General features: G+C 50.8%; 1 protein-coding gene across 26 annotated transcripts in view; it reads right to left on the bottom strand.

Moving 5' to 3' along the window:
* MAP4 (microtubule associated protein 4) overlaps positions 1–24,326 on the bottom strand; it is a 214,632-nt gene that overhangs the window by 77,866 nt on the left and 112,440 nt on the right. For 12 of the 26 annotated variants that reach the window (XM_083466492.1, XM_083466514.1, XM_083466495.1 and 9 more), the window contains exons 5-13: positions 21,251–21,382; positions 14,099–14,212; positions 12,474–12,602; positions 11,832–11,924; positions 11,078–11,164; positions 10,344–10,451; positions 7,022–7,717; positions 5,444–5,602; positions 285–4,418 (exon numbers count right to left, since the gene is read on the bottom strand). In XM_083466492.1, coding sequence (XP_083322618.1) covers positions 285–4,418; positions 5,444–5,602; positions 7,022–7,717; positions 10,344–10,451; positions 11,078–11,164; positions 11,832–11,924; positions 12,474–12,602; positions 14,099–14,212; positions 21,251–21,382 — 5,652 coding nt within the window. The remainder of the gene's footprint in view (positions 1–284; positions 4,419–5,443; positions 5,603–7,021; positions 7,718–10,343; positions 10,452–11,077; positions 11,165–11,831; positions 11,925–12,473; positions 12,603–14,098; positions 14,213–21,250; positions 21,383–24,326) is intronic. The other 14 variants (XM_083466511.1, XM_083466505.1, XM_083466512.1 and 11 more) reach the window with 9 other exon arrangements.

Here is a 24,326-nt window from a genome sequence, read left to right as displayed (position 1 = left end):
GGAGTACAAAAATACTTAAGCAAGAACAAGCACATAAAGATAAGCTTTGGGAGCTCGTTTTATACATTTGTCAGTTCTTCGAAAACTTGGCCATTAGCACCCTGGTGAAAACAGGCAAGCAGAGTCAAAAACAGGCTCTTAACGGGAACAGCCAAGACACAAGTCATGCCAGGTGCATCGGACGCAGGATTAACAGTTAGGTGCTCATGCCAAGGAGCAGGTTCTCACACACAAGCTGTAGTATATGCATTAGCTGCCGACGAGCCACAGTTGCAAAGACACACCTTTCTCTTGCCTTTGTAGATTTGGGCTGTCCGCTTTCGCCGGCCTTCTCCTCCCTTGCTCTTGCACAGCCGCGACTCTCGATGGCGGCGGCGGGAGAGGAAGCCCTCTCGACTTTGTGGGTCTCATGTAGCCTTTCATTTGCTCAGCGCCTCGGGCTCTCCTCTCCTCTTTCTTCGTCGCTCTCGCTCCTTGGTCGCCACCGTCAGCCACCACCTGTGGGATCAGCTCGCCGGCTTCAGAGACGGAACTCTGCGTGCCCTTTGGTTGGGCTGCCTGGTTTGGCAGGTGTGCCTCTTCCTCTTTGCTGGCCGCCTGCGCTGGGACGCTGATCTCTGGCTCTTTCACGTCATCCAGCTTCAGAGGTTTGAATGGGTCTTTTGGTTTAGGAGCAGAAGCAGCTTCCTCCCCGTGGACATCCTCTAGGACCTTATCTGCCCCTGCCTTACTTCCTAAGCTATCCGGACGTTCAGAGGTCTTTGGTTCAGCTCCTTTGCTTTTTTCAACTGGCTCTGAGCTGCCACCAACAAGTGCGGTTGTCAGTGCCTGGAGTGCTGCTGCTTCTCTCTTGTTCTCCCAAAGGGGTGGCAATTCCCCCGAAGGGATGCTGCTTTCTTTTCCGACAGATCCATTTCCTTCTGTCCCAGCAACCAGCAGGGCAGTCTCCTTGGGCACCTCTTCCGCTGGCAGTTCCGTGGGGCCAGGTCCAGAGCCTTGTGTCTTCTCCACCAAGCTTTCCCTTCCATCTTCATCCAGGACGGAGCTGAACGCCTTGTCCTTTCCTGCTGTTAGCTCCTGCTTGGCATGGGGTCTCTTGCTTTTCTTCCTTTTCTCCCTCGTTTCGTCGCCCGCTTTCAGCAAAAGGGAAGCCTCTATCGCGGCCTCGTGGCCTCCCAACTTGGCCACGTTCTCCTTCGGCTCATGCTGATCCTCCCGGTCGCTTTTACTGGCATCCTTCAGCATTTCGGAAAGAAAAGGCTGCTCCTTGCTCAGCTCGCTCATGAACTTGCCTGGGTCTTCTAGAAAGGGGCACCCCAGCCCTGGGCTTTTGGAAGGGGCTTCGTCAAGACCACCAGAACTGGGGGGAGCAAAGGGGCCAAACAAGCTCATCTTGTTCTCTTCCCAGTGTACCTGATGCCCCGGGGGAAAGCTTTTGATGTTCCTGTTCTCGTCTACAAACTCCATTTCCTCCACGCCTTGGAGGAAGCCAGCCAATTTGGGACGCTGCCCTTGGTTTGTGGGATCCACCTTTGCTTGCGAGGCGGGTTGGTCAGGGCCACTCGCTGCCTTCTTGCTTTTCCTGTCGTTGCCCCTCTTTGCAGCTTTTGCAGCCGGGTCTGGCTTACTGGCAAGAGCAGACCCGCTACCGCTTCCCTCCTTGCTGCTTCGTGGAGAAAGGGGCTCTTTCTGTTCATCTTCTCTTTGGTCCCCCAAAAGTGTGCCTGTCTCTCCCTTGGCTTCCCCCCAAAGAAAGGGACATTCCAAACTCAGCTTGTCTTTTCGATTCTTGGCCTCTGATCCTCTGGATGTTCTGCCCGCATCAGAACCTTGCCCTGCATCTCTTGCCTCCTTCAAGGGACGGTCTTTCTCTTGGACTTTACTCAGGGATGGAGCCTCCTCCGTTTTAGCCACCTCCCCATGTTCAGCAGCTAGCCTGGCAGGTACAGACTTTGCTTCCATGGCTTGGACACAAACCTGGTGGCTCTGCCCTCCTACATCCCCTTTCCTCGGTTCTTCTGCCGCCAGCTCCGTAAAGGGATGGGGGGATTTCGGCAATTCTGTCCTGTCTCTAGGATCTAGACTGGCTTCCTGACCTTTCTCTGTGTCTTTAGCGAAGAGTTCCTGCTTTGCAGTGCTGGTTTTTGGATCAGAAGCGACCGGCTGCTCAACGCCACACTTCTTCGGGGCTGTGTCCAAACTCCCCTCCTCCTCCTTCTTTCTTTCAGATTTCCCCACCGGTTTTGCAGCAGGAACCTGCACTTCACTGCTCTCTGGCTGTTCAAGAAGAGGGGCGCCACCCCTGCCAGCAGCACCTGATTCTTTGGTGGTACCATCAGCCTTCTCAGAAGCCTTGCTCAGGTCAGAGGCCGCCTCCGGCATAAACGGCTGCTCTGGCGGAGTCTTCCCGGACTTTTTGCTCCTCCCATCGCTGGTCCTCTTTTTGGGCTTGCTCCCCGGCAGGGCTGAAGCGGGGCTCTCCAAAATGGCGAAGCTGGGCCCTTTGCTCTCACCAGGCACGGTGGCTCCCTTGGCTTCAGGAGGACTTGCCTTGGCTGGTGTCTCCAAGATGAAAGGGTATGCAGAGGAAGAGAAGTCGACCCATTCGCTTCTGCCGGTTGGAGCCCCTTGCATCTTCTCCTTCAAAGAAGTTGCAGCAGGAGCTTGGAGCTCTGCCGCATCTGCAGCAGAAGCTTCCATCAGTTGGCTTGCAGCTAAGAGGTTGGCTCCTTTGCTGAAATCGTTCTTTTCTTTACTCAGGTCAGCTCTGCTCGCTTCCGCAGGCAAGGGGCCAGTGCCGCTCTCTGCCGCTGGAGGAAACGACGCCCCCAGCGAGCTTCTCTTCATGGCTTTCCTGCTCTTCCCCTCACTGCTCCTCTTTGGTTTCTCTTGCAACACCGCAGAGGCAAGAGCGGGTTTGCTGTCCGCTGAGCTGGAGATGCCAGCTGCCTCGGGGCTACTGGTTGCCATGCTTCTTTCAGGAGGGGTCACAGCTTCCTCCGCCCCCAGAGCTTTGCCCACATCGGCCCGGTCCTCCAAGAGGGAGAGCAGCGGTGCCGGAGGATTCTTAACCCGCTTGCTTCTGCCATCGCTGCCCCTCTTCTTAGCCTGTGCCCCAGTTGGCTGTTCTGGTGTGCTGGAGCTGGCTCCCTTGGCCATCTCAGTAGAAGGTACTTGAGCGCTGCCAGGTGTTTTGGTGGGAGCAAAGGGCTTGCCCAGATCAGACTTGCTTTCCAAGAAAAAGGGGGTTTCTGCCGAACCAAAATCAAGAGTGGCACTTTTTGCAGGGCTGCTCCCCTGTGCGTCACCTGGTGAACACTCCCTGGTGGGGCTCGGCTCTGGCGCAACAGGGAATTTCTCCTTGCTCTTATCGGGAGAACTCATTTCCGTGGCTGGCTCCACGGCCTTTGCTTCAGCGGGAGATTTGGCAGCTCCCTCGCCAGGACTTCTGCCCTGCCTGCCCTTCTCTTCCTTCTTCGGCTCCTCCACCAGCACCTCCTGCAAAGGAGCCAGGCCCTCTGGGGCGACCTTCTCACCCGCAGCTGCTGGTTTCGTAAGCAGGACTTCTACTTCCTTGCTCACCGCAGGTTTGGCGTCCAAAGCGGGCACAATGGGGACCGAGTCCTTGTGAGTTGAGCCTTCCTCCAATGTCCTGCTTTTCCCAAAGGGTGCCATTTCCACAGGACTGGCCTGTGGGCAGGTGGGGCTTCCTGGCTGATTCTTCTGGACATGGCACTTCAGCTGCTCCTCTGGGGGCTCCCTGCTTTTAGATGGCAATTTCAAGCTGCCATCCCTCATCTCTTCCACTTGGCCAAATTTTGCATCCAATGCAACATTATCAGCCGGAAGGGCCAGCTCTCCTTTTACAGAAACCGGGGCAAGGCTGTCCATAATTTGGCCCTGTCTCTCAAGCACCGAAGGATCCTTCCCAGTGACGTCCACAGAGGCTTTTGAGACCTCTTTAGCGCTCTTCCGGGGCTCAGTAAAGGGGACCTCGGGCTTCGGGGGTTCAGGAGCACACAGGGGAGCTTGCGGCCTTTCGGAGCTGTCCTCCCACATCTCTGCCCCCCTTGGCTGCTGGACCCTCTTCTGTTTCTGCTTCTTCTTCTTCTTCTTCAGTGCCGCGGAAGCTTCCAGGTCCCAACTCTCCCTCGCGCCCTCTGCAAACTCAAACGCCTGGCCGGCTGCCTTCCTGTAAGGAGCTCTGCTCCGGGGGGACGTCCCGGCAACAAAGCCACTGCACTCTGTCGCCGAAAAGGGGTCGCCTCCTTGGTTGTGGCTCCTGGGTGCAGCCGGGAGACCTACAAGAAGCTCCTCCGGGGCATCGGCCGCAGGCAGCCAGGCAGGTTTCGCTCTGCCAACCCTGCGGTGGTGATCGCTGGGTTTGTTAGCGTGTCTTCCTTGGGCAGGAAGCGCACCTGGAATACAGGAAGGTTGCTGGAGTACCGGAGGGATTACTCACCAAAAGCGGCATTCAGCCAGGCTCCCAGTGCCTACAGTCAATGCTAGTATTAACTCCCACTTTAGTAAAGTGCAGTTTTGGAAGCAAGATAAGGGATGGTGGGGTACCAATCTCTCCTACTTTTTGCATTTCTCTCCGTCATAACATGGACAAGGTCTCTGGAAGAGTCATCGCTTCTATGTTACAGGGCAATGTGAGAATTGCTTCTGTGCTTAGAGATCCCATAAGGCCTTTCTAGGATGGATTTCAGGGCCTGCCTTCCCTCTTTTTCTGGGGTGTGGGGGGAGGCCAAGTGCACGCAGGCAAGAGCTTCGGAAACAGGGAACTCTCCCAGCAGGAAGCAAGCTCTGTTGACAAGCTGGGGGCATGACAGAGCATGGGGGCACATGGCTAGATGGAGAAGGCAGGAAAAGCTCAGTGATGAGAAAGGGGGTCATTTGCTGCGGTTGGAGAACACAGGGTGTTTTTCTTGCTCACAGCAGAGACCGCAAAGCTAGCTTTGCGCTGATCACCCCCAGTTGGGCAGTGGGAGTGCACACTTTAAGGGAAAAGATTTAGGACAGGCCAAAAAACCCCACACCCCAAAAAGCAACAGACCAGCATTGTTATGAGGTCTGTGACCAAAATGGTTCTCCTAAATGTCAGACCAGAACTGAGACCTATATGGTAACCAGAAAGGGACAATGTTGCATAGAAGATTCAGCCATAGGGGAGAGTTGCCTGTATTTAACCTGGCTCCCAGTATGGGGGTGGAAGGGGGAGAGGAGATTCCCAGTTTTGGGACTGAGGAGCAAGTAGAAATAAGAAATAAAGCTGAGGCCGTTTCCTAACCACACAGGAGAAGGAAGAGGTTTGCCTCTTTGGCTGCAAGGGGATAGGCAATTTGCAACACAGAGGGAAAGGTAAGAGTATGGTGGAGACGGAAAACAAGAGCTGGAGACGGAGCTCAGCTGCTCCGCTGTTGCCGCTGCCATTGCCTACCTGCAGGTTCCAGGGCGGCCTTGCCCTGAGGCAGCTCGGCGGGATGGTCAGGGCGAGCTTCAGGTGCTTCCTTTGGCTTCGCCACTTCCACCACAGCAGCCAAGGGCTCCTTAGCGTCTGCTTTGGACTCTCCCGGGGGTACCGGTCCTTTCGACTCTGCTAGAAATAAAAGCATAAAAACATCAGTGTTTTTCTTTTTTTTAAAAAAAGGGAAGAAGACAAGACTGGCAAGTGCTAGGATAGTTGTGTACAAACACAGACTTGCCATGGACAAATTGAACAGTATCTGCAATTCATTATTTTATAAATTTTGTATTTGTTTGCTTGATTAAGGAAAACAACTATTCCCCCCCTTTTTTTGTAATGGTACACAATATCTTAGTTGTTGTTCTGTTTTGCTTACTACATGGGTACACTTTCTTGTTTCTTCTTCTTTTGTGTGTCTTATCTTACTCTGTGAACTTGTAATTTTGTACCTTTTACTTCTCAATAAAGAATATAAAATAAATAAATAAGAAACAAACAAACAAACAAACAAACGAGTAGTCAAGAAAGGATAGCCATCTCCAACTATCTAAACGGCTGCCACGTGGAAGGTGGAGCTAGGTTGATTTCTGCTGCTCCAGAGGGGAGGACCGAAGCCAACTGGATTCATATGACACAAAAGGAGAGAGACTCCGGCTAAACTATAGGAAGAACTTTCCGACTGTAAGAGCTGTTTGACAGTGGAAGAGACTTTGTCGGAAGGTGGTGATCTCACCTTCACTGGAGGTTTTCAGACAGAGGTCAGAGGTTAGGTGGCCACCTGCCAAGGATGCTTTAGCTGTGACACCTGCTTTGCAGGGGGCTGGACCAGTTGACGCCTGGGGGTGCCAAACCTACCATTCAATGATTTTATGAGAATCACCACCCCCGCCCCACCAGCTTGCTCCCATGACCGAAAACACATTCTCTAGGTACAGGTCAAAACCAGCTGCCCAAGACTGCAGAGGACAGATAAATACGCCAGCCTCACCATGATCCTGGGCTGAGCGATGTAGACCATTGGCCTGGCCCAATGCAGCCATCAGGACAGTACAGTGGTACCTCGGGTTACATACACTTCAGGTTACAGACTCCGCTAATCCAGTAATAGTACCTTGGGTTAAGAACTTTGCTTCAGGATGAGAACAGAAATTGCGCAGTGGTGGCGCGGCGGCAGCGGGAGGCCCCATTAGGTGCTTCAGGTTAAGAACAGTTTCAGGTTAAGAATGGACCTCTGGAACGACTTAAGTACGTAACCAGAGGTACCACTGTATTGCCCGTTTCAAGAGCTCTGCCTGCCAATATCCCCAATGTGCGGCTGTCCATCCATCCACCCTGTTTCTTCCAAACTCCCCAATCCCCACCTCAGCCCCCACCTCTATTGCACTTGTAGGGGCACCGCTGGTGGGCCTCCCTGCTGCTGCCTCCCCACCATGAGAGAAGCAGGCGCAATCTCCTGATACGAGGAGGGTGTGGCTTCCGTTGGCGCCGGCAGAAGGAAGGAAAGCAGCTTTCCCCATAGGAAGTGACATCTCCCCCCCCCCCTTTCCTTACCTGCAGGCTCCGGATGAGGCGCCACAGGTGGAACCGACAGCGGCTGCTTGTTCTCCTCCGGCTTCTCAGTAGGCTTGCTGGGAGGCTGTTTGTCCTCCCCGAGCTTCTCCAGAGCAGGGAAGGTCTCCCAGGGCTGGAGGGGCGAAGAAGGCGTCTTAGGCCCTTCTTGGCTCGCAGCGGGCTGGTTGGGAGAGATCTTGCTCTCTTCCGCTTTCTTCTCTAAGTGCTGGCTGGGAGAAGCTTTGGGCTCTTCTGCTTTGGGGGCTGGAGCAGCTTTACTTGCCCCCTCCTGCACATGCGGGCCCTCGCTGACCTTCTCTGTGTGCTGGGTGGTAGGAGACTTTGACTCTTCAACTTTTGGGCTTGGGGGCTGCCTCTCCTTTTCCTCCATGGGGAAGATGAGAGGGGGCTTGGATTCCTCCATTTTCTGGGTGGGGGGCTTCAATGCTGTGCTTGCCTCCTTCTCCTCTCCCCACTGGCTGAAGAAAGGCTGGCTGTCGTCCACTTTCTGGCTGGGAGGAGTCTTCCTTGCGAGCTCCTCTGCCTTCTGGGACTGGCTGGTCTCTTCCTTCTCCTTGTGCTGGGTGGGGGAAGGCCAGCTCTCCTCCTGTTTCCCCAGCACAGGAAAACCGCCAGTACCTAGAGCTGTAGCGTCTGCGGCCTTCGCTTTCTGCTCCTTCGTCGCTTCTGGAGAGCCTATACATAGCAAAAGAAGGAAGAGGTGCCTTTTTTCATCTGCGCCACCCAACTGCCAACGATTCCCCTCTAGGATCAGTGATACTGGTTCACTCGCCTGTCCTCAACCAACACCTCTCCAAAAGAAGTGGCCAGATGGCAGGTGCTGAGGACAGGGACAGTGACCATCCCATTCCTGCCCGTGAGCTTCCACCCAGGATGTGGGGAGACAACCTGTCCTGGACGGTGCTGCACTACCTTGGAAGGAGCAGGTCTGTAGCTTGGGGGCGCTCCTGTATTTGTCATGTATGGCTCAGGTGGCCTCAGTGGCTAGGAGTACCTTCTTCTAGCTCTGCCTGATTCATCGGCTTTCGGACAGGAAGGACTGCATTGCAAGGGGCTGGACTAGATTTTTATTTTATTCACTATATTTATATGCTGCCCTCCATCAAAAAATCCCAGGGTGGTTCACAAGAGAAAAACGAGATGGCCTTTGGGGTCCCTTCCGACTCTACAATTCTGATTTGGCCATTGCGCTCCATGAGCTGGGGACTTCCACGCTGGATTACTGCGCAATGCAACACCTGGGGCTGCCCCTGAAGACAACTCGGAAACTTTAACTGGTCCAAAATGAAGAGTTGGTCTTGTGCTCGAATCCTTCTTGGTTTCCCACAGGTATCTGTTGGGCCACTGACATGATCCAGCAGGCTCTTCTTATGTTTTTACGGCTAAGGGCCTAAATTACTTAGGCCCCAAATACAGTGGTGCCTCGCAAGACAAAAAGAATCTGTTCTGTGATTCTCTTCGTCTAGCGGTTTTTTCGTCTTGCGAAGCAAGCCCATTGACGGATTAGCGGATTAGCGCTATTAGTGGCTTTTAGCGGCTTATCTGCTGATCGGATCAGCTGATAAGCAGCTTAGCGGCTTAGAAAAAGGGGGGGGGGAAACCAGCAGGAACTCGCAAGACATTGTCGTCTTGCGAAGCAAGCCCATAGGAGATTTGTTTTGCAAAGCACCTCCAAAACGGAAAACTCTTTCGTCTAGCGAGTTTTCCGTCTTGTGAGGCATTCGTCTTGCGGGGCACCACTGTACCTGAAACAGCCCCCTCCCATCCCTAAAGAACCTCTCAGGTGTCAAGATCGGCAAAGGGACTCCTCTTTGTGGTTCCAGCACCCTCAGAAGTGTGCGGAGCGGGGCAGACCCTAGGGTGGGGAATGTCTTACCCACAGAGGCACGATCTTTGTCCTATGCTGAAGACACACTTCTTTACCCTGGCATTTGACACACGAGATCATGACAACAATGGCTGTGTTCTGCCTCCACAGCTGGAGGCTGCAATGCTCCTGAATGCCAGTTACTGGAAACCACAGGAGACAGAGCTCTTGTGCTCAGATTCTGCTTCTGCGCAGATTCCCATTGGGGTACCTGGTTGGCCGCTGTGAGAACAGGACGCTGGTCTAGATGGGCCATTAGCTGCCATGGACTGGCTGGACGCGGAGGAATGGCAAGTGGTACCAGCTGGGGAACCCCCAAGGTAAGAAGGCTCAGAGCCTGGGGATTATTTGTGGCATGACAAGGAGTGGTCAGAGGGAGGAGGAGGAGGTGTTGGAAGCCGAAGAGGTAACAGGGTTTAGTGAGCAGGGAGAGGCTGTGGCAGAGAGAAATCCAGACTCTAGAGGCAGAAGCGGAAGCTGGAGAGCAGAGAAGCTAAAAGGCAGAGATGAGGTAGGCTGGTGAGGAAGCCAGGGGGTCTCCCTTCTCCTGCTATGATCAGCTCCCCTTTCCCCTGGTCTCCCAGAACCATAAGAGGCATGAAGAGAGGGAAGCAAAGACAGACAAGATGAAGGAGCCTCAGATTGCTTGGGAAGGACTCGGGGGGGGGGGGGGAGAGAAGACTTAGGGAGTAGTGGGAAGGCAGGAACCTTCAGTCCTCACAACTGCCTCAATGGGGCAAGAGAAAGATTTGCTGTGCTGACTAGGCCTGAGCTTTTATTTTTTTTGGATAAAGAGTTAACTTCTCTGACACCTTTTGAGTTATTGCTGATCTGCGCCCAACGTGATCCAGCAGGGCTCTTCTTATGTTCTTACTAGATTTACATTTTAGGACCCAACCTATTCTTGTGGTTGTGATTTGGTTTGAACTGTTTGCAACGTATTTTCAATTGCTGTGACCCTCCCTGGGACCTCAGGGTAACGGCGGGACGGTAATCAAAATATGCTGGGGGAAGCCTGCTCTAGAGAGGACTCTAAATGGCAGCTTTATCTGGAACTCTAGCATGTTGGAATACTGCTGGCTGGGGTCTGCTGGGTTTGCAGGAAATCTGGTGCCACCGTTCCAACTGTAGGAGCTTCAGCAGAGAACGAGGTCATGGAAGAGCAAAGCAGGGCAGGATGCGGGCGTCAGGAGGGCCATTGATGGAGATGATGGTGTGAGACAGAGAAGGAGGGAGTGAAGGTTTGGAGGCAAAGGGGGCAGGGGGAGAAGTCTATACCCCAGACCCATTTCTTGTGGGTTCCTGCTTGTGGGACCAATTGGCACTTGACTGAAGACCATTTCCTGTGCAAACCCAGAACCCGCCTCACTTTTCAAGCATTGCAAGCAAGCCAAGAAACAAACACACACTACGAAGTCTTGAATGCAAGCTCACCTGCCAGGGATTCTTTGAGAGGAAGAGATTTCTGGTCAAATGATGGTTCAAACCCCATCAGCTCTTCCACTGCAGGGGCAGGCCCGTGACCTCCGACCGCAGGAGAGGCTGGAAAAGAAAAGGAAAGAAACGACTTAAGCAGAAGATTTAAAGGTACGTGTTCCTCCTGCTGCCGACGCCACCATTTGGAAACAGAACAAAGCAAACGGCCGAGAAAGAAAGGGGGAGGGGTCATCTTTGCTGCCTTTGGGATGGCAGGGTGAGTTCGGAGCAAGTTCAGAGCCAAATCGTTAACCGGTTGCCCCACTACGCAGAAGTCAGGAGTACAAATAAATTACATGATAATAATTATATTTATTTATAATCTGCCTCGTCCCCAGACCGGGAAGCTCAATTATAAATCATCCCAAATGTCATGAGTTGGGGAAGAAAGCCTGACACCCCTTGCCCAAGAAACCCCATAGCCCCAGGGGGCAAGAACCACAACCCATGTTTTTCCTCTGCTCGGTTTGCAGGTTGCTTGGGGTGAACAGGACACCAGAAATGCCACTTTGGGGTGGGGCAGTCCTGTCCCCACCGCACTCAGCCTATCCACCCCACACTGCCACAACTGGCCCCATGAAACAGCTCTGGGAATGATGAACTGGAGCCTATCGCTGCAAGCAATCATCCAGCAAGGGTAGTATCCAGATCTCAAACGCGAGCCAGCTTTCCACGGAGCTCTTCCTTCTCACCTGCTGGCGCGGACTGCTTTGACTCTGATGGATTGGGCTCTGTGATGTCGGAGTGTCCTGGGAAGTTCGTCAGGATCTTGCCGGGTGCTGGGCACAAAGAGAAGGTGGGGTGGGGGTGGGATAAGCTATTCACACAGAAACTGAGCTGGAGCCACCAGCCAGTCTGAATGGCTTTGGGGCAGGCGCTCTGCCTGACACGACAGCAATTAGGCAGCATACATATAGAATGTAACTGAGAGAGAGAAAGCCTTGAACTGGGGTGATGGGGTGGTAAAGGTCATTCAAAGTGCATGGGGCAAGAATAGATGCCACAGACCCGCCCCCCTCCCCAGGTAAAAGCTTTCTTCACCAGATCCTCTCTGTTCAATCTCTCCTTCCTGTTCATCGCCCTTTCAAGAGGACCTGACCTGCTTCCACATGTGGAACAGGAAGGGGAAGGGAGTTGGGGGGCACCAGACTGGGTAGGTCATGCATCTCTCTCTGCCTCCAGCTTCAGCCAGGATGCATGAAGACAGGGGTGGGGAGGCAGGACCTGGCAGGGACTGGGAACGGCACAACCCCAAAAGCTGGGAAGCAAAGGATTCTGGGAACCGTCTCGTGATGTTTTGCTGCTCTTTGCGCCACCAAAACTCTGCCTTCCTCTCAGAGATCAAGGTGTTGTTTGGAAACAGCAGGTGGGTCCGTGCCAATGCCTGACTGAAGAGCCACAAAAGAACACGCACCTCCTCTCTGGAGATGCTTCTGCCTTTTTTACCTGGCGGCTCAAAGAAAGGTGTTCCTTGTCCCTCTGCTAAGTGCTGAGGTCTCAACCAGAAATCTTCAGGAAGCCCCGTCTCTCCTGCAGGCGCTACGGGAAACAACGAGCAGATACACAGGCTCTCGTGAAAGCTCACCCAAAAGGTGGCTTCACGACAGGTTACCTTTGAGACCCCCAAGTAAAACCGCCCCATGTTTATTGCCAGAAGAGGTGGAGTTAGAGGACCACTAGGAGGTCTCCTAGGTGGTGTTTGCTGAGCAGCTGTGGCTGACTCAGGATTGCTCCAATTCGCACCGGGGCTCCCCTGGAACACCCACACAGGTCAGCTACACAACTGGCAGCCTCAAATCCTACTGCAGACCTGGGTGCTGTCTTGCTTTGATTCTGCTTGTCCTCTTTTCTCTCGGACAGAGGAAAAGCAGGGATCTCATCTCCACAACATCTTTGGCGGCCACGTATTAGCCCTCGAGTGCAGATTTGCTCCTGCTTTTCTCTTCTTTCTGAAATGCAGCTTGCAGACCCATGCATACTCGCCTCACACCCTAGTTTACTAGCTGCAGCTTGCCTCCTCCCCGCCCCCCATTCACCCCCAGGACTTCTGGTGTTCTTGGCAGAGGCAACAGATCAGCATGGGCTCACCTGTTTCGTTCTGGTTCAGCAGAGACTCTGCCCCGGAATCGAGGAAGGCCATGGGGTCAAAAATGTTTGCAGGAGGATGTTGGGGTCCCAGAGGGGGCTGCTCAGGCGCCCCTGCAATTCCGTAAGGTGCTGTAAAAAACAAGGCAGGTTTTTTGCACCGCCAGCTACCACATTTCCCCTGCCATCCACTATGTGGGAGTTCACGCTTAGACTGAACCAAGCTGAGGCTGATTTGGTCTCTTAAGTGGGACGCAATGCGTTTCCATCAACTAACAAACCAATACAAACCTTGCAGGAAATGAAGCCCCGGCAGCTAATTGAGTCAGGATTTCCTTTCCAGGTAGCATTTTGCACCGAGGAAAACACACTTCCAGATGAGGAAGAAAATGTTCATTTCCTCTTGCTGCTACCAGCACTCCCAAGTCCTAAGCTTGAGCTTATTACTTTCCTGACGTTTTGTGACAGCAGGAGGAAGGAAAGCTACGAAGTGCCTTTTAAACAGATTTCCCCAACCTTGGATCCCGAAATGATTTGGACCCCGTCACCCCCAGCCAGCATCCGGGGGGTTTCCTAAAACCAGGGATGGAGAGACTTGGTGGCAGCACAATCACAGCAGCTGTCTGGTAACTGCTTGCCAGCTCCACTTTACAAAGCCTCTGGTCCTGCTGCGGTCGCCTGCAGCTAACCAGCAAGGGACCACCTGACGCCCCAGTCCTAAGCCTTGAAAAACTGAATGAGCAGAGCATCATGAGACAGGTGGGTGTGGAAATGGCAGCCACTGGAAGAAGCAGAGGGGGTGAAAGAGGATTAATAAAGTGGGGAGGTAGCAACAAGGCCCCATCACACCCAATAGTGCCTTGCAGAGTGCCTAGGCTTCGTCTTAGCCTTGAGGTGCAGACTTCCGAGGCGGCCTGCCCACCAGTCTTAGGCCAATGTTCAGCAGGGCTGTACAGTAATATCAATGAAGACTGGCCTTTGGCCTTGGATATATTCTACTGGGGGTCAGAGCAAGCAGAGGGGAGGGAAGCAGAAAGCGAGGCAGGAGGACAGGTTAAACAATTTCCCAGAGAAGCAGGAGGAGCCCCAAATGTTGCACCTCTAATGGCATTCAATTCTGGCTGCAGAGGATTGGGATTTTTTTGTTTCCACCAGCCACAGGGAGAAAGGAGGGCTGGGAGACTGGCGGATCAACAAGAGCAAAAGGTCGGTGAAGTGGTGGTATTCAATTCCCTCACCGCCACCCTGGATAATGGGACACTTTGCCCAGGAATTAAAGGTTTCAAATCAACGTGGTCTTCTTCACACTTCCAAGCTCTCCTCCAAACACCAAAACGGCAGTCTATGATTTCAAAAAAAGATCTAAGGGAGGCATGAAGGAGCCCAGCCTCACGACCGACGGCCTGATTGCAAGCATGCAGATTTTTCAAGACCCACTGGCAGATTAGAAGTCTACTGAGAAAGCAGATTATGTCCCTCATTGCTCTCCATAATTAACACGAGTTTCAAAGCACACTGGAGGAGGAGGAGGAGGAAGAAAGATGTCAGCCATGCAGAAGAATTCCTTAGCGGCACTTGAAGCGGGGAGAGAGTTACGCAACCGGCAAGCGCGGCGGAGAGAATTGTACCATGGACTTCTTGCGAAGCTCCAAAATACTCCCCGAAAGGTGGTACATTCGTCATTTCCTGAGGAAGCAGCAGAAGGTCGGACAGGACGTCTTCGCGGTGCATCTTAAAAGGCTCTATGGGACAATCAGCAGATAGTTGGCATCTTTCTCCGGGGTCTCGAGCCGTGGCACAGTTCAGGACAGCTTCCATCTTGACACAGCAGCCCAGGACATCCCCATGCCCCTTGCTTCTGCCACCTGCAGTGCCAGCCCTGCCTGCTGTGCAACTGACGTGGCAATCAGCGAGAGAGGGGTGCAGGGGGCCATGGCAACGGGGTGCAAAGGAGCTGAGGCTAGCTGAGCCTCATCTGGCTTACAGGCTACCTTCTGAGAACATGGTCCAAGGGGAAGGAGGGCTTAGGAAGATGAATATCCCTCTCCCCCCACCCCACCGAAAAAACCCAACCCTTGGAAAAAAATGTGTGTCTAAGGACTTGCTATAGTGAAATTTTGGCCACTCAGCAAAGGATTCCCAAGCTTGAGCTTCAGTTATGTGCTAGGCAAGAAGCCCAGCACTTTTTAATGATGAGCCACAGCCAGACAAGTAGCTCAGTTGACAGAGCATGAGGCTCTTAATCTTGGGGTCAGGGGTTCGATCCCCACATTGGGCAAGAGATTCCTGCATTGCACAGGGTTCGACTAGATGACCCTCATGGTCCCTTCCAACTTTATGATTCTATGATTCTACGTCTATCAAGGGAATAAGAGGTGTGCTTTGTAAAGTTCAGCAGATGTCGAATTCTAGGCTCACTGCTGTGGGATCCTCAACCGAGCTAATTTCGTTCCAGGTATAGCTTTAAGATGTTACTGTCACTAAACTTTACACCAGGGATGGCTAACGTGAGGCACTCGGAAAGTTGCTGAACGACAATTATCACATTGGCACAGGGCAAACCACACTCAAACCGTTTCCCTGCCTCTACTTGGATGATGATAAGCAAGACTCATCAATACCCAACCCAGACACCCACTTCAGGGCAGGATTGAGAGGCAGCCAACCTAAATAATAATAATAACAATAACAACAACAACAACAACAACAACAACAACAACAACAACAATAATAATAATAATAATAATAATAATAATAATAATAATAATAATATCTTTATTGTCATTGCCCCCTCTCGGGGACAACGAAATTACTTTTAACGAATCATAGTTTTATTGCACATTTTGAACCCTAACCAGGGTCTCTTGACACGAGGAAAGATAAAAAGCATCTCTGTGCAGTTAAAGACATAATATCTGGGCTTGCAAGGTAATCTCTGTGGGAGTATTTTGAATTTAATTATGGGGTATCAGAGTTTTTAGGGGGTTAACCAGGCTGGGATAGCAGGCTTGTCGGTTTTTGAATGTCTGATGTAGATTTTTTTCAATTTCATTGTTCTGTATGGGACAATGACAATAAAGATTATCGTAATCGTATCCTACACTATATTTTTTATTTTAAAAATGCCCCAGGTGTACCCGCTCAAATTGTTGAGGCATCTTACTGGAAGTGAAAATGTACTTTCAATAGATGGGTACCTGCTCAGACACAACAAGCCCAAAGCCTATGTGCGGAAGGGACAGGTTTGCATGTGTGTCAGATGACCCTGACGGCCTGCCACTTCCAGACAGTTCTCAAACCCAGCGACCACCTACAATCCATCTTGTTAGCTTGCGCCAGGAATCCTATTACACCCTTGACTGGACAGACAGAGGCAGCCAAGCAAGAGAGGATGACCTCTTTGCAGGCAAAGCGGCTTTTCCAAAACGAGCCTCTACCCAGCAGCTGGGTGGCATTACAGGAAGCGGAAGCCAAGCTTCTAAGAGAGGCAGGGCGAAGAGAGCCTTCCACGTTTCACTGGAAACAAAGATGTAGGTTTTCCCAGACCAACAGTGAGATACTGCAGAACTAAGGCAGGTGGGGATATTGGACGAGAGGCTTCAAGCATGATCCAGCCTTATCCTTCCCTGTCCCTGGGGCAGTCATGACTTGCATGTGCAAAAAGAAGCCACATCAATGCTAATTCGTCCATTCCGCTCTCCTTCAGTGCCAGCTCTTTAATCAATTGGTTTTAGTGAATGGATAGCTCAGTTGGAGGGACGTGGGTGGCGCTGTGGGTTAAACCACAGAACCTAGGACTTGCTGATCAGAAGGTCGGCGGTTCGAATCCCCGCGACGGGGTGAGCTCCCGTTGCTCGGTCCCTGCTCCTGCCAACCTAGCAGCTCGAAAGCACATCAAAGTGCAAGTAGATAAATAGGTACTGCTCCAGCGGGAAGGTAAACGGCGTTTCCGTGCGCTGCTCTGGTTCGCCAGAAGTGGCTTAGTCATGCTGGCCACTTGACCCGGAAGCTGTATGCCGGCTCCCTCGGTCAATAAAGTGAGATGAGCGCTGCAACCCCAGAGTTGGCCACGACTGGACCTAATGGTCTGGGGTCGCTTCACCTTTACCTTTAGCTCAGTTGGTTAGCATGGTGCTGATAATGCCAAGGTTGCAGGTTCAATCCCCGTACGGGACAGCTGCATATTTCTGCATTGCAGGGGTTTGGAATGGATGATCCCCAGGGTCCCTTCCAACTCTATGATTTTACACTCCCAACTCAAAAGGTCATCTTATGGTGCTCTATTCTGGGGAGGGTTTTAACTTAGAGCCTTGCCAACGCTTGGATCCCTTCACAGTGTTTATTGAGGCAAGGGAACGATGAGTCTTCTCCGCTAGAAGGGGATAACTCAGGATTCCTCAGTCTTGGCCCTCCAGATGTTTTTGGCCTACAACTCCCATGATCCCTAGCTAGCGAGACCAGTGGTGAGGGATGATGGGAATTGTAGTCTCAAAACATCTGGAGGGCTGAGGTAGAGGAAGCCTGGGATAACTCTTCTGTCCTTTGGACTAGGTGGTCTAGAGCAGGGGTCAGCAACCTTTTTCAGCCATGGGCCGGTCCACCGTCCCTCAGACCATGTGGTGGGCCAGACTATATTTGGGGGGGGGGGAAATGAACGAATTCCTATGCCCCACAAATAACCCAGAGATGCATTTTAAATAAAAGCACACATTCTACTCATGTAAAAACACGCTGATTCCCAGACCATCCACGGGCCGGATTGAGAAGGCAAATAGGCCGCATCCGGCCCCCGGGCCTTGCCTACCCCTGGTCTAGAGTTTGCCAAATGATGTCCCATTTGCAAACCAGAGAAGCTGTCCTGGGCACCAAACACACACCCCACAGACATGAACACAAAATGCCTGCTCTATTGTCTACAACAGTATCCTTCTTTCAAGCCTGATTTCAGCTAAGAGAGAGGACCCTGTGAGTACATGTGCTCCCATGGGTGCTGCGTTGGCAAATGAATTGAAAGTACGCCAAGAGCCTCACTGATCCTGCTAGGTGTTCCATACTCCTGAAGCGCTTAATAAGCACCTTCAACATGTCAACACGTCGGAGGTTGGAAGGAGCTCAAGTATTATTCCAAAAACATCCACTGTGACAACAGTCCCTATGGTGTCTTCAAAAACCAGCAAGTCCAAATTCCGCATTTGCTAAAAACATTATGAAATTTCAGCAAGCCTACTCACTTAGAGGTTGTTAGGTTTTTTTAAGTGGGTTTATACGCTTTCCCATATGTATACGTTACTGTGATTAACAAAAGGGTTTTTTTTTTATTTATGTGGCAAAACATTTAGGCTTCTGCTTTCATCAGCTGCTCTGATAAAAAAGAAGTGATGCCGTTTCCAAGGTGGCAGCCAGGAAAAAAAGAAAGGAAGATGAATATAAATAAGACAGCATCGTTTCATTTCTACCAGAGCAGTTGATGAAGACAGAAGCCTATGTGTTGTGCCACATGAGCAAGCAAAAGCCCTCTGCTTTATCAGTCACAGTAACATACATATTATTTTAGTGATTATCCAAATCCTAAAGGGGGATCCATAATAAGTTTGTGTGGAATGCTCTTTGATGCAGGGGTGGGTGGGTGTGTAGATCCCTGCTGGGTCATGCCAAAGACCCATCTAATCTAGGATCCTGTTCTCCCAGTGGCCAACCAGATGTCTATGAGAAGCCTGAAATATAATTCTGTGTGTAAATATAAAATCTCCGAGCTCCCACAGCCAGCGATACTGAATCACACCCAAAAGTCAGACTGCGTAGGCTACAGTAGAGCATATTCTTGCACATCAGCTATCAACTTCTACCCAAAAGCCTCTTTTCACATGTCAGAATAACTGCTGCTGAGCCCTCATTGCAATATATTCTAGGGTTTTGCAAACGGGCCCCCTCATTTCCCCGTTTTTCAGGATTGATGGGTTATTTGAGGCAGCTTTAAAAACGGCAGAGATAGGGGATAAATCGGTTTAACTGATGCAATTTGTATGCCCTCCACACTAATCTCTCTGTCCCAGCCTTGTAGGCCAGCGCCCACGAGCCATTCCAAGCCAACCGCTGTGTGAAATTGAATTTTGAAGGATTTGAGGAGTCCAGAGAGTACCCGCTCATGCAGGCAGCCGCACAAAGAAGATGCGAAGTGCTTCCGCACAGAGGGAGCCCCGTCAGCCTGGAATATCGGGTTGGTGGGGAGCGGCAGAGAACAACCAGAGCAATTGTTTCATGCTCCAGAACACACGAATTATCACTGTGGCATTAAGCGCCGCACACAGAGCTAAATCATGCAAATGCTCCCACAGCAGACAGGGAAGCTTTACTATCCATGACAGCTACGCTGCTCCAGGTGACTTATTAATGGAATTAAGCTTACTGAGCAGAGGCATGAGAAGGGAGCCCCATGCCACTGCCTGAGGGTGATGGACACCTGAGCAAAGCATGCCTCTCGGCTGACCTGTTGTGTGCATTTGACCCAGCAGCACGCCTACTTTTCTATCTCTGCTTGTCCAAAGCTAGCACGTGGGAATGGTGTTTCCATTTTAGGGTCCTTACACACACATTCCCACCATGGAGGAAGTCTCAGCCTTGGGGAATGGGAGGGAAGAGTGGGAGGGAAGAGAGCCAGTGTGGTGTAGTGGTTAAGAGCGGTAGTCTTGTAATCTGGGGAACCGGGTTCGTGTCTCCGCTCCTCCACATGCAGCTGCTGGGTGACCTTGGGCCAGTCACACTTCTTTGAAGTCTCTCAGCCCCACTCACCTCACAGAGTGTTTGTTATGGGGGAGGAAGAGAAAGGAGAATGTTAGCCGCTTTGAGACTCCTGAAGGGGAGTGAAAGGCGGGATATCAAATCCAAACTCTTCTCTTCTTCTTCTTCAGCCTTGGGGAATGGGAGGGAGGGTCCCTGCAGCCTGGGGTGCTGGCAGCTGAAAACATTTAAAGAGCCAGGACAGCAGATGGGATCGGAAGGTTACTGGGGTGAGCTTTCCTGCATGCCAGCTTTTAGAACTTGGTTGAATGCAAGTGGCAAGAGAAAGGGGCTGACGGACAGAGGAATTAATCTACTTTCAGAACATTGTAGGGGTTTCTTTGGGCAGGGGGCAGTCAGGAGAAGAAGTTGGAAGTGAATGCCTAGGACCCTCGTACCTACGGGACCGCCTCTCCTGGTATGTCCCACAGAGGAACTTACGGGCTTCAAACAAAAACATCTTGGAGGTCCCAGGCCACAGAGAGGTTAGGCTGGCCTCAACTAGAGCCAGGGCTTTTTCGGCTGTGGCTCCAATCTCTGTGGCTCCAAGCTCTGTCACAAGAGACTAGGGCCCTGCGGGACTTGACATCTTTCCGCAGGTCCTGCAAAACAGAGCTGTTCCACCAGGCCTTTAGTCAGGGCACAGCCTGACTCCCTCCTTTGGCAATCTTCACAGAATTTTAGCCTAATGGTTGCCATCAATTTGAGTTGAATTAATTTTATAATGAAATGATTTTAGAATGTTGTACTATTTTATTGTTGTTAGCCGCCCTGAGCCCGGCTTTGGCTGGGGAGGGAGGGATATAAATAAAAGTTGTTGTTGTTGTTGTTGTTATTCAGGACAGCAATATAAAGCACAGCACATGGTTAAACAGTGAAACTCCCTCAACCTGTGGGTCCCCAGATGTTGTTGGACTACAACTCCCATCACCCCTGAGCTCTGGCCTTGCTAGCTAGGGGTGATGGGAGTTGTAGTTCAACAACATCTGGGGACCCACAGGTTGAGAAAGGCTGGATTAGACAAATTCATGGAGGATCAACAGCTACCAATGATGGCGGCTGTGTTCGACCTCGGCTGTGAGAGCCACCACTCCTCTGAATATCAGTTTTTGGAAACCACAGGAGGAGAGAGTGCTCTGATGTCTGGCTCCCGCTTACAGGCTTTCCATATGCAGCTGTTTGGCCACTGTGAGAACAGGATGGTGGACTAGATGGGCCACTTATCTGTTCTGGCAGGCTCATCTCACGTACCTAGCTCCACATGTATGTTCACAGGGTCTAAGCTGGTTGTGACTACACCCAAAGAAACAGATCTTTGAGTCATGTTGGAGTGTGCACTGAAAAAGTCATAGAATCATAGAACTGTAGATTGGAAGGGACCCTCAACAGTTACCTAGTCCAACCCACTGCAATGTAGGAATCTCAGTTAAGGCACTCAGGACCAAGTGTGCTGTGGTAGTGGGGAAAATATTGGCTGTCTGTGCGTGAGCCTCTGTGGAATCATGGTTGAAGTATTTTTTTCGTTTCTCTCCTACAGCAGATAGTCAACCTGTGGAATGTTCTGAGCACATGGAAGCCACCACTGACAAACCCACCAGCAGAAAGATGCTTTAGGCCAAGGATAGTCCATGCAGTGCCTCTAAATGTCACTGGAATCCACTTCCCCTCAGCCCCAGTCAGCATGGCCAAAGAAGAGGGATGATGGGAGCTGTAGTCCAATGACATCTGAAGGTCACCACATTGGCTACCCCTCGTTTAGGCAATGAAGAAGAGGACCCGGACAGACTCTGATGAAGAGGGTTGGTGAAATGGATGGGGAAGGTAACTCCTTCAGGCAAGCAAGTCCTAAAGGGGGCGGGGGACACTAATCTAACATAGACTTCTGGAAGCAGGCATTGTTCCTGGAATGGTGTTCAGGTTTGAAATTTCAGGGGGATTTCGATAAAAATGCAGGCTTCTGTGCTTCCGTTCTCAGCGAAGCTGCAGCTGCAGCTACTTCTTACCTGTCACATCCATGGGCTTAAATGCTGGCTGTGGATCAAAACAATGGGCCCTGTCATCCATTGTCCACGAATCATTGCGGTCCAGAAACTCCTTGTAGGACATCTTTTCATCCATGATCTTTCCTGGGGACACTGGGAAGAGAAAAAGGAAAGCATCGTTGATAACTGGCAAGTCAAACCGAGTCCTTGGTTGTGTTAGAGAAGAACTTCAGTTGGAGCTGCAACCTACAGCCCACTAAAATAAGGACAATTTTCACAATGGAGAGAAGCAAGCAGTGGTCATCCTCCTTCTCTCAAGCAAATCCATGTCTCCATTCAATCCTCCGCTGTACAACGACCTATGGGCGAACCTTTTCCAAGTCAAGCCAAGTAGTGCCTTAGCATTCTGAAGTTTCTTTTACAAGTTCCCAGAAGTATTACAGTAGTGATTTCCTTCCCCTGCCCACCTGCTCATTCCTCATTGGTATAGAATCACACAATTGTAGACTTGGAAGGGACCACAAAGGTCATCGTAGGAATCACAGCTGAAAAATCTCAGATAGCCATCAAACCTCTTGCTTAAAATTTTCCAAGAAAGGAGAGTCCACCACCTTTTGAGGTAGTTCGCTCCCCTTTCAAACAGTGCATAATATCAGCAACTTCTTCCTAATGTTTAGTTGAAATCTCCTTTCTTGCATTTGAATCCATTGGTTCAGTCCTAGCCTTAGGAGCAAGAGAGAACAAGCTTGTTCCATCTTCCACGTGACAGCCCTTCAGATATCTGAAAATGGCTCTAATATCTCCTCCCAGTCTCCTCTTTTCCAGGCTAAACATCTCCAACTCCCTCAGCCATTCCCCACAAGACTTGGTTGCCAGCCCTTGATGATCCTGGTCAATCTCCTCTGCATACGTTCCAGCTTGTCAATTTGCTTTTTAAACTGGGGTGCCCAGAACTGGACTGAGGACTCCAGGCGGGATCTGATCAAGACAGAATCGAGCAGTACCACGACTTCCCTTGATCCTGACGCTATACTTCTGTTGATGCAGCCTAGACTAGCAAGCATGTTAAAACAATCATTTATATAATCACTGCCACGAACACAGACACGTTCATTGTCATGTGCTTCTGTGTGTACAAATCTCGACACAGATAAACACCTTCCCCCCACCTGCCTACTGACCTGTCCCTGCAGCCCCTCAGTCCTACCTTGGTGAACAATTTGCAATACTAGCTGGTCTTAATATTGTGCTGTCACACAGAACCAGCAGCTTTCTCAGCTGTCCTCCATCGCCCCAAGTCGATGCATCATTTGCAACTTAACCCTCGTTTCCCTTTTTCTCTCCTCCCCGTCACCAGACAAGAGGGTTTCATGCCAAAGGCCAGGTCACCGCAAGCACCTCAATGCATGTAGCAGGTAACCTCTGGCCACAGACACTCTCCCTGTGCACTTCAGTGATAGCTACGGCCAATGACAGAATGAGCCACGAGGCTTACTCATGTAAATAAGTCCAAGAGAAGTGAACAAAGAGGATTGTGTTTGAGACCTCCCAATGAAAAGCTGGTATGTAAAACGCTCCGCCATTGGCAACCGTTTGCATTGGGTTTGTTTGTTTCTGGAACTTCTGGGAGGGCTGCAGCTGCTTGTCTTCATGAGAAGCAGGAAGTCAGAGGCCGTCAGCCATCCCTTTATAACAGAATGAGCTGCTTTGTTTCCACTGGATCCCCATTGGAGCAACACAGGAGGTTGCTACCAGTGCAGCGCTTTGCAGAGAGAGCCAACACCAACATCCTGTGTTTCAGGGTCACATCGCTGGGTGCGAACATGTGCCTAGAAAGCAGCAAAACTTTTTCAGAGAGTCATTCTCAGAAATAATGCAGACTGCTTATTGCATCTGCATCTCGCCCTTCTTTTTTAAAACTGACTTGCAGCTTTGTTAAAGAAGAAAGGAAATTAACAAAATGGGAGAATCAGCTCACATTCTCAAAATGATAAACACCCATCTTAATTTTCCCACAGAGAGAGAGATGCCATTCAAATGCCTGAACAGGTACCCAACCAATGTTGGTGTCCATGCAAAGCATGTTCAAATATAGCAAGAGAATTGTGGTCTGCAGAGCGCTGCACAATAGATATTTATTTATCCTTCCATACTCAAAGTAGAAGTCTCTTAGCGACCGCACACTTCTTCCAAAGGACAAATGTATCTGAACGGAAATATTTGATCAGGAAGGGAAAATAAAGCACATTTAACATGATTTAAATTGGGGGATACATTTTCAGAGAATAATAAAGCACTTGTACTTATTCTCTTACAAGATTTCCACCCCTTGTACACCAAACCTTATTATTTTTAGAGAAAGTGGTGCTCTCTCTACCAGTCTGCACCCCAAGGATGATTTCTGGTTACCATGCTACAGTTAAGAACCACAGGAACTGACGCAGATAAGCATCCTCTTAGATCAAGCACTTAGCATTTTAAACTTTGGATTGTCCACAATACTGGTGGGTCTTACTAATTTATCTCTGCCCCCTTCCCTCAAAATTTTAGCTCCCTCAGTGATGATGCTACATGAAAGCTGTTGTTGCCATCATCTCCTTCTCACGCAGAGTGGTACCCTGTTTACCGAATTGCAAGTTCTTAACACCGGTGCGTAAGCATTCCTTACCCTCCCAGAAAGGCGCTTTCATTCGGTGTTTTGCAATGTGTCTATTTGTTTAACATATCCATGATTATACAGCTGATTTATTTTTAAAATCCTTTAAGTGCCTCAAAGCCCTTCTTGCATTTGCCATGCGCAGGCCCCAAATTTGGCAAAGGGCAGAGTGGCTTCCTTCCAAGGCCTCCTGCCCATTGCACAGCTAGGGAGGAGAGTGACGCGGTTGACTACGGCAAGGAGGGCACAGCCCAAAGATTTAAGGCTGCCCCATGCCCTACACCGGGAAGATCAGGTTGCACAGCAAGGGCAGTGTGTGAGAGAATAATCCACATGTTGTGCATGCTGTTAAAAATCTAATCGATAGTGGGTGAGAAACTCCTGTAAAGCTAGCAAGGTGGAAAGAAGGAATGTCGAGTCAGACCAATGGTTCATCTAGCT

Source organism: Podarcis liolepis (genome assembly GCF_965112155.1).
Source record: "Podarcis liolepis genome assembly, chromosome: 12".
Lineage (NCBI taxonomy): Eukaryota > Metazoa > Chordata > Lepidosauria > Squamata > Lacertidae > Podarcis > Podarcis liolepis.
The sequence above is the reverse complement of the archived record's forward strand: the minus strand, read 5'-3'. Positions and strand labels throughout refer to the sequence as shown.